Source organism: Trypanosoma cruzi, genomic scaffold (assembly GCF_000209065.1).
Source record: "Trypanosoma cruzi strain CL Brener 1047053516999 genomic scaffold, whole genome shotgun sequence".
NCBI lineage: Eukaryota > Euglenozoa > Kinetoplastea > Trypanosomatida > Trypanosomatidae > Trypanosoma > Trypanosoma cruzi.
Window position 1 is genome coordinate 54,847 of NW_001849399.1, and position 9,301 is coordinate 64,147.

Genomic DNA, 9,301 nt, shown 5'->3' on the forward strand with positions numbered 1-9,301 from the left:
CCCCTCTGCCGTTTTTTGAAGGGCGCCTGTATTGTGAGTCATTCCCTCTCGGGCGCACATTGCATGTAGACGCCTCGTGTCCAAAGATATGACAACGTTGGCATCGCACAGTGCGTTGGGTTTCTCGCCGATCGACGAAAAGCCGGGCAGCCCTGGCATAAGCGTCCGTCTGGTGAACAGCGGTGTAAAGACGGGCGCGCAGTTTGGAAAGTCGGATGCCGGGATCGGATGCCATCGTGAGCTGCATCCGGAATGTATTCAGTAGGGACCTGCCCAAATTCATGATTCGATCGGGGGGATCCTGCAGGACTTCCAGCGCGCCGATCCACTCGACCAAATTGCCAAAGGCAAGTTTAACCTGCTCGTTTTCCTGTTGCCAGCATTGGTATGCGCACCGGAGGTCGAAAACGACTCCGAAAGTTCCCTCATTCCATATACGCGAGGGCCACGTAGTGACGTCGAATGCGCAGAAACCGCGGCCCTCTTCCATGGGTAATTGAACGTCCAGGGGAGAAGTGCGGGAAGGCAACAGCGTGGAGGGGTGGAAATGTGGTCTCCCAACATTGCCGTGAGGGCGTCTGTAAGCTGCCGAACTGCGTCGGGCCGCACTGCTAGGCACGCCTCCAGCCATCAAGATATTCGTTTGATGCGGTATTGTAGTTACGCCATCGTTGGCAACGTGTCGAGTAGCGGGGGACTCGTCCCGCCCCGCCGTCTCCGCATCCCGCGCGGTTTGTAGTGCGTTAAGGCGTGCCTCCCGTTCCCGGAATTGACCAGTGAGGACTCCCAAGTTGAATTCGCGCTCCCGTAATTGGGCGCGATCGGCCTCCAACTGGTGTTGTAGTTCTAGGACCTGGTTGCCGGCCCCGGCGATAGTGGATTCCCTTACCGATAGGTTAATTTGCGCCTCCTCAATCCGCGAGTTAAGCTGAGCATTTCGATTCTGCACGTCCGCGACAGCGTTTGTGTAATCAAAATTCAGGCGCTCCCTTTCAGCAGTGATGAGCCCTTGTTGGTGCCCCAACTCCCGGGCTGCCCCCATAGCGGGCAGGAGCACTTGTGTCTCAAAGTTAGGGATCTGAGGCGCGCGGAGATTCGCAATATGTCCAATAAGAGTAGAATCCTGCCATGCTTTAGAGGCAGGCCCATGGAACAGGCATAAGCCTGTCGCTGATGGGGTCACGGTCACCGTCTCATCCGACAGCTGGTTACCATCAACGAACGTCATCTGTACCTGGGTCTCGCCACATTGGCACACCATTTCCCAGGGACGGGCGCCAATATCACACCACTCGGAGGGTGTGTAGGGAACCAAAGTAATTTCCTTAAACTTACCTGGCTGTGTGTCTGTAAAAAATAAAATTAAAAATATTATCTGGCCTCTATCGGTTCCCTGCCCCTACAAAGTCGCGTTCTTCCCAAAAGATTCATACGGTAGAAAGTATCATAAAGAATGCCTTCATTTATCAGGATATACACATACATTCATTACGTTAGCCAGCTCTCCCGTGATCCTTCTTTTCACAAGCTCCTATAAATTTAAAAAAAAAAATTTTCACGACTTCCCAACATTCGCAGGCCAAGAGAGACACCATGACTGGCAATTCCCAATCCTACGCAGACACGCATACGCAGAGTCATTCATTCAATCATTAAATATAAAAAAATTTAAAAAAAAAAAAAAATAATAATTTTTTTTTTACACCTGTCACTTCCTTTTCCCCACAGTGTTCAGGAAAACGCTTTCATCGTCAATTAAAAGGATTTAAAAAATCCCATAAATGCACCCGACCAAAACGCTCAAGTAAAAAAATAAATAAATAAATAAATAAATCCATGTCGTGAAGTCAAGCGGAATAAAAATATATATTTCATCGTAGACTGGGAAAAAAAGGAAAAGCACAATATACCTCAAAGAAAAAAAAGGAAAAAAAAAAAAAAAATCCGCTCAGCACAAACATTACGGCCAATTCCAAATAAAAAAAAAGAGAGAAAAACAAACAAATATATTTATATAAAAAGGAAGGGAAGAAGAGCAAAATGTTGACTCAAATCAATGTCCACCTTGATCACCGAAGCGGTTTTCAATAAGATCGTTGAATGGGTTGGCCGGTGGAATAATACCCAACTCAACTGTTTTTTTAAACATATATTCACCCAGCAACGCGTTGGCCAATTGTGAGGGATGAAATCCATCAACGGGCTCTAGAAGCTCCCATTTAGACCCATTAAAAGAAGACAAAACGCCCGAATAAACATCGTCAAGGACATGAACCTTAATGTTCTTAAATTTCGTCGCCGATTCTTTCAAAATTCGAGGTAACTGTGCGTTTAGCGTCTGGGCCAATTTCCAGGTGGCATTACGGACGGTTTCGTTGGTATTCATCCACCCCCAACAAGGAGAAATTCCAAGACAATTTAAAAAATCATAGAAATCTGAATATGTGACATCATTGTTTAAACTCCCTATTGGATGCGTGCGGTTATGCATCGTGTTGTACAAAATACGACCATCCACCAAAGGAGGCACCAAAACATGACTTCCAGCTGGAAATATGGTCTCTGCCTTTTCCAGAGCTTTAGTTAGACCTATGTAATACTCTTGTGGCGTGGTGGCACGGGGAGGAGGACTGCATACATCATTACCGACCATCGAAAAAAAAATGAGTGCTGGTTTTACAAAAGCAGTTCGGTTCCGAGCAACAAAGTCCAGCATTCCGCTAAGGTCTCTAACTAAGGCACCGTTTACGCCAATATTCTGGTAGTCACGATGATTACATTTATTTCGCTTCAACAGTTCGCTGTACACAGACTTCATAAAACCTTCGCGATTCGGCTTGTAATCTGACACATTGGCAAAGCCAGTGATGCCAGAAAGCATCGGCCAATCAAAATCATTCGCAATGATGCCCATAATATTAGCAAGGCCAGCGGTTGAAAGGCTCCGGACCTCAAGAAAATCGGCTGGAATACCAAAATGTGCCGTGACGCTGTCCCCCAGTGCAATAACGCCCATCGACGAGGAGTTGAGGCACCACAATTCCTCGTATGTTTTCCCTGTAACGTTATCCACTCCAAAAATGCCGTTGCAGTTCTCGTCCCTGAAAGCGTCCGTGGTATTGCGGCCGGGGTACACCTTGGGATCCTTGTCGTCGCAGTCACGGCCCCGCCAATCACTCCCGCGCTTCGTGGGGTAGGTCGAGAATAAATCGCCATCCTCATCATACGCGGGACGCAGACCACGTCTCACTGGACAAAGCATCGGCAACTGACTACACAAGTCCTTTGCCTTGACCCTCTCCAACTGATGTATTTTCCGCAGGGATTTCACTGAAACGGTGGCGTTTCCAACAGGGAAAATATGGCATTTCGGGTCCTTACAGTACGACAATGTCCGGCACACAACGTCAGGGGTGTTGTTTGCGTCAATGAGAGGAAGAGCTTTCCGAAACAAAATAAGACTGGCGAGGCGGCACATAAGGCCTTTGGGAGAGCCAAAAAATTCACAAAACTTACTGAGTGCCTCATTCGCGGAGACCCCATGCAATTGCCTCAGTTGAGACACAAGTCCGGTAATAAAGGTGCATAAAACACAGCCCCACTTCTCTTTTTCCCTTGAATCCCTCCGAGTCAAATTCCCGGCCCGGTTTTCCGCAGTAATTTGCGCCTCCCCAAAAGAGGCCGAAAGAAACAGAAAAATTGTGGCTGTCAAAACCACACAGTGCAGAAAACAACGCCGCATCACCGTTTATTTATTTTCTTTTTTTAAGAGCACTTTCACAAACAAGAAAGCTCAGCACACACACGCACAAGAAAGAAGACAACCTAGTGGTAATAAGAAGAAGAAATGGAAGAAAAAAAAAAAAGTGGCAAATTCAGCTAAAATTAAATAGAAAAGCTACAGACAAATAATAAGCAAACGTGTGACATATTTCTCACACACATAACCCTTGCAAATATGCAGTTACAACCATTTTTTTCATATTATTACTATTAAACTCGTCCAAAATAAAACCGCGAAAAGTGCTAATGTGGGTTCTTCAACCGCCGCAAGAGTTTTTCCTTCATCGAGAGCCCAACGGGGCTCGCCGAGACGGCCGGTGTCGCCTCTGATTTGGCTGCATCATCACGTCGCCGCTTGTGGGACATGATCTGCTGAAGAACGTGCGTCTCGTGCTCTTCCATCTTTCGGCCGAATTCACCAGAAACGCTGGGCGCACTGGACGCCGTTGCACCAGAAGGGGGGCCATTGGCAGGTGCAGGAGCGACGGAACTCACAGAACTGCCGCCCTCTCTACCGTGACCAAACACCTTTTCTTGCAGTGCACGTCGCCGCTGCTCCCGCCAGGCAACCGGGTCTTTGCTTAGTTCTAATAAGTCCGGGTTGACGTCATTCAATGAGCCATCCACATCATTCCGAGACATTCCCCCACAGCCCCTGTCTTCTCCAGCCTCCCACACACAAAAAAAAAAAAGGCCTTGGCCTTTAATGATTCACTTCCCCCTTCTTCTCTTTAAAAGCACTAAAAGACAATCATAAACGAAAAAAAAGGAGGGACGCTCAGCCAGTGTACAATGGTGAAATCTCGTCAGTGGTTTGACTCGGTTCAAACAGAACGCGTTACATGCATAAGACATCGCAGCGCCTCAAGAACACAAAGGGGCAGAAAGGGGAAGATTGCAACAGGGTTCATTGTAACTATGACAATGTGTAATTTTAGATCATGTGGAAGTGTCACAGAAAGCATGAAAGATTGGAATCATGACGAGGAATCACACAGCGTCGCACCCAACAGTGCGAGAGACACAAAGAGGGACGCTCAGCCAGTGTACAATGGTGAAATCTCGTCAGTGGTTTGACTCGGTTCAAACAGAACGCGTTACATGCATAAGACATCGCAGCGCCTCAAGAACACAAAGGGGCAGAAAGGGGAAGATTGCAACAGGGTTCATTGTAACTATGACAATGTGTAATTTTAGATCATGTGGAAGTGTCACAGAAAGCATGAAAGATTGGAATCATGACGAGGAATCACACAGCGTCGCACCCAACAGTGCGAGAGACACAAAGAGGGACGCTCAGCCAGTGTACAATGGTGAAATCTCGTCAGTGGTTTGACTCGGTTCAAACAGAACGCGTTACATGCATAAGACATCGCAGCGCCTCAAGAACACAAAGGGGCAGAAAGGGGAAGATTGCAACAGGGTTCATTGTAACTATGACAATGTGTAATTTTAGATCATGTGGAAGTGTCACAGAAAGCATGAAAGATTGGAATCATGACGAGGAATCACGCAGCGTCGCGCCCAATAGTATGCGCAGGGCCTACCTCTTTTCTTCGTACTTTTGAGCGGATGGAGACCAATATGGCACCGAAACGCCCGTAGAACTCCCCTGACGCGTCCGCGGCGCTGGGCAGCCGTGGCAGAGATCTAAAGCACAAAAAAAAATTCATGCGGCGCATGAGGAAAGAAGAGAAAACGCTGAGGGCTAACATTTCTGTTCCCTTTTTTCCCCTTTGAACGGCCGTGTTGGCCAACCCCACAAAGTCCTTTTGTGTGTGTGTGTGTGACACAAAATATAAAAGAAAAGAGAAAACCGGGAAAAGGCATCACAAGGAGCAAAGCAGAGGCGATGAAATGTCAGGGGAAAGCCGTCAGCCCTAAGCAACAGCAACAACATAGCAAAAGTAAAATAAAAAATCGTTACCCTAATTCGCAGGATAGGGATCCACACCAAGCAATTGATACGGGTCGTACCAGAGAGGAATGGGTATGCCTGGGCAACTGCCACCGAGCGCCTTCAAGATGGCGTCACGCCACGTCACCTGCGCCTCCTCGCAGTACTGCAGCTTCTTATTCAACAAAGAAATAGTGTCCTGCTCCATGTCTGAGGAAAGAGGCGGAGCACAAAACTCGCCGGGTAATGAGACGCAAAAGGCAGTGGAAATATAGGGCGCAAGCTTGCTTACACCAACATTGTCCGCCATAGACATGCGCAACGCCTCGTCATTATCTAATCGTGCACGCTTCGCCCCACGCCGTACTTCTTCTTCTCTTGAATTTGACAGAACATAGCGTTGCTCCAACGCCGTTATTAACGAACTCCAGGTAGCTTGCTTGTCTGGCGGCACTATGTCCAGAGCACGCAACCATCGCAAGTCATTTCCACTATTTCCCAAAAGGTCCCGAAGCCACGACTGTTGGCTGCTGTGGCTCCAAGAAGAAAGTTTCAGTCGCAGTATTTGCTCCAATAAATTTATCAACCCACAGGCATCTTTCAGCCGAACCAGTGTGCCTACAAATCGACGCAGCACCACCATACCCCCACCCCGCTCAAATGCGCTTTGAATCGTTAGACTAGACCTAACCAATATATTCATAATAGTCGCAAATTGCTCAGGCATCTCGGATGTTTCGCAAAGTCGAACAAACGCCAGTATCATGTAAGACCGCTCAGCCGGAAATTCAAGTGTTGGAGAGCAGCCAGTGATTTGGGTGAGCTTTGCAAGCCAATGTAAATGCCTGTATTCTTCTACAGATTGTTTCCCAGCAATGACTGCCTGTGGGGGTTTCATGTGTGATTTGCTTCGCATCTTTACGGGGGGCCTGGCACGTGAAAAGCCAACAAGGGGAGAAGCCAAATTACTTACATCAAATGCGCCGTTGTTTCGCGTCTCTTCCTGCCCAACCGGTGCATCTGTCATTTTCACGTGCGTGGGGACGGGACGGACCACCGACGGAAGGTCCACCCCTGTTGATTCTATGCTGTATCCTTCCCCTGAGCGAAGGTAGGTCTCGATCTTTGTGCGACGTTCCTCTGCGGAAGGAAAACGGACGTTTGATGTCAGTTGCTCGCCCTGATAACGGGTACCGCCCTTCCGCCAATCAAGAAATTTGGTCTTGTACGTCTGTTCCGTCAAAACGGCGGCCGGTATCCTGGACTCAGCCATCAAAAAAAGAACAAACTGACCTACAATTCCATCCCAGTTCGGTCTTTCAAGCCCGGGGCGAAATCTATCGTAGAGAAGTTTAAGCATGTCGCAGCACGCCGCAAAGCAGATCGCTAATTCCCCCTTGTTTCGCCAGATGAAGCGAATGTTTGCTCGGTCGTTTTTCTTTGCCTGCTGATACTGATGCGTGTATTCTTGGCGCACCTGCGTGACGAACATTTCTACGGCGGTGCGAAAGTAGTCAATGACACGGTAGCGTCTCTCGGGAAAGTCATCGTAGTTTGTTACGACGCGACGAAAAACACTACCAGAGCCGTGTGGTATGTCAATCCAGCTGGCATCGGGCTGCTCAAACACAAGTTCCGGGTTCAGTTGCAGAGAGCGGAGTCCGGAACACGGCGTCGATGTGACGGCGGTGGCGGCGGAAGTTGCCGAATCACCAGCCGCAGGCCGCGTTGGCGCACGCCGAGCCCCCGTCTGGGTTTCCACGCCTTCCTCGGAGGACGTCGTGGAGCTGCCGCTGCCGCTGCCGCTGCCGCTGCTGCTGTTGTCGCTGCGTGTGGAGGAGGAATACGACGAGTCATCCGAGTAGGAGCTCGAGACCGACCTCGACGCCATGCTCTCTTCTTCTTTTTCTGCCATTCCTTACCGGCCAATTGCGTGCAAACAAAAGTAAAATACAAGCTCCAAATAAAAAGGGAAAAGGGTCCAGCAAAATAAAATCAATGGCCAGAAATGAAAAACAGATTAAATGCAAACAAAAGAAAAAAAAAGAATTGCGTTCAAATAATTTTTAGTGGCTTCTGCTCTGCCATTCATTTCTGTCAAAATATTTGCATCCCCGTGACCCGCCCGAAAATATATTTAAAAAGGAAAAAAAAAAACAGAATTACCCCCATTAGTGTGATTCTGTGCGCAAGGAAACACTGCGCACCATACGTTTCTGGCTCCTCAGCCGAAGAATGAGGCGGCGCTCGGCGAGCAGGCCACTTCCGTCACTACTCCGCGTGATGAAAGCGGGCGTCAGTTCCCTACACTTCACAGTGTCATCCAGTGCGGCTTCAGCGCCAGCAAATACGTCGCGAAGAACAGCGGTGCACACTGACGCAGAGTCTCTCTCGTCCTCAACGCAGCAAAAGGGCGCCAAGGCGGCACGGTACAAGGACGAGATCATCAGCGCATCGCAGTGAAAAGGCGATATTTCCCCATCAAGCGCCATTCTTGCCATGAATTGAGTAAGCGGGGCCATACGTTGATCCTGCATGACGACTCCAAAGTCTAAGGCCTTCATCTTTCCACCCCACCCCACACCTTTCCCCTCTATGTGTGCTCCCTCTTCTTCTTCCCTTGTTCTGTTCGTTCTTGTGTTTGATTGTGTTTTTATTCCTCTCCCTTCGTCTTATATACACAGAAAGCAGGCAACAGTGATAGAACAGCTCCCTCGCTCAACACAACAGCGCCATTGAAGAAACATACATATCCACCACCAACACCACCACCAGAAATATATCATGAGGGTTCAACGCACCCACACATTAATTTCGATAAAAATACACAAGAAGCAACAGACAAATCGGCCCAACATTTAAAGATATAAGACGTCACGCAGAGTTCCCTGTTTTAACGGTCGCATCGTCCACCGTTGGAGATTCGAAGTGCATCAGCAATTGCGTCTCCAACATCGCCTCATCGTCGTGCAAGTAATCTATCGCGCAGCGAGCCACCTCCCACAATCGGATTGAAACTTTTTGTGAGTCACAGAGTTCCAGTGCACGCACAAGATCCGGATACAAAGAAAAAATTGATGCTCTATTCTCGGGAAATGAGAGGAGATTCGCTATAATCATTGCACAAGGCACAGCCGTAGACACGTGCCTCAATGCACATCCAACATATTTAGAGAGCGCAGGAGCAAAGGGTAAAGCTTTTCGCTTTGTCGAAATTACGTGGGGCTCGCCCAAAGGTGAGGGAACAGATTTCATCACGCGGTGCATTTTTCTTGAAGCCTGTTCAACAATATCCGTGTTCAGTACAAGGAGAATGGTCTCAATCGCAAAGAACACAAGACGTCGTGACCTCGCAAGTTTGAAATGAAGCTTGGGATGGCCAGAGAGGTTGACAAAGAGATGGAGAATATGTTTTGTCAACTGTGTTGACGCGTGTCGAAATTCTAAAAGGTCTTGCAACACCTCAAAAAGGGAATCCTCGAAGACAAGAACGGAACTCACATGAGGAAGCTCCGAAATACGTCGCGCCAACAATATCGCCACATGATTCAAGTCAGCATGTTCATCGTCGCCAAGCGCGGCTACCAAAACGCGTACTGTGCCAGCATCCATCACAAGCAA

The 9,301-nt window shown here is 48.4% G+C and overlaps 5 protein-coding genes across 5 annotated transcripts, besides 9 other annotated features; all 5 read right to left on the reverse strand.

Annotated features, from left to right (window-relative positions):
- Positions 1–1,533: a mobile genetic element.
- Positions 1–9,301: a sequence feature (heterozygous, non-Esmeraldo-like haplotype).
- Positions 1,351–1,375: a sequence feature (AT_rich).
- Positions 1,354–1,533: a mobile genetic element.
- Positions 1,533–1,556: a sequence feature (AT_rich).
- Positions 1,652–1,702: a sequence feature (AT_rich).
- Positions 1,803–1,834: a microsatellite.
- Positions 1,914–1,943: a microsatellite.
- On the reverse strand, positions 2,054–3,742 carry Tc00.1047053510967.10 (GPI inositol deacylase precursor, putative; the record flags this gene model as incomplete). Its single annotated transcript, XM_800829.1, has 1 exon — positions 2,054–3,742. The coding sequence occupies one exon, from the start codon at positions 3,740–3,742 to the stop codon at positions 2,054–2,056; it is 1,689 nt and encodes a 562-aa protein (XP_805922.1).
- On the reverse strand, positions 4,027–4,425 carry Tc00.1047053510967.13 (hypothetical protein, conserved; the record flags this gene model as incomplete). Its single annotated transcript, XM_800832.1, has 1 exon — positions 4,027–4,425. One exon carries the CDS (start codon positions 4,423–4,425, stop codon positions 4,027–4,029), a length of 399 nt encoding a protein of 132 aa, XP_805925.1.
- Positions 5,712–7,595, reverse strand: Tc00.1047053510967.16 (hypothetical protein, conserved; the record flags this gene model as incomplete). Its single annotated transcript, XM_800833.1, has 1 exon — positions 5,712–7,595. The coding sequence occupies one exon, from the start codon at positions 7,593–7,595 to the stop codon at positions 5,712–5,714; it is 1,884 nt and encodes a 627-aa protein (XP_805926.1).
- Positions 7,467–7,510: a microsatellite.
- Tc00.1047053510967.20 (hypothetical protein, conserved) lies at positions 7,852–8,244 on the reverse strand (the record flags this gene model as incomplete). The annotated part of the gene is made up of 1 exon (XM_800830.1): positions 7,852–8,244. One exon carries the CDS (start codon positions 8,242–8,244, stop codon positions 7,852–7,854), a length of 393 nt encoding a protein of 130 aa, XP_805923.1.
- Positions 8,555–9,301, reverse strand: Tc00.1047053510967.30 (uncharacterized protein; the record flags this gene model as incomplete). Its single annotated transcript, XM_800831.1, has 1 exon — positions 8,555–9,301. A coding segment is annotated over one exon (747 nt), but the record flags the coding sequence as incomplete, so codon positions are not given.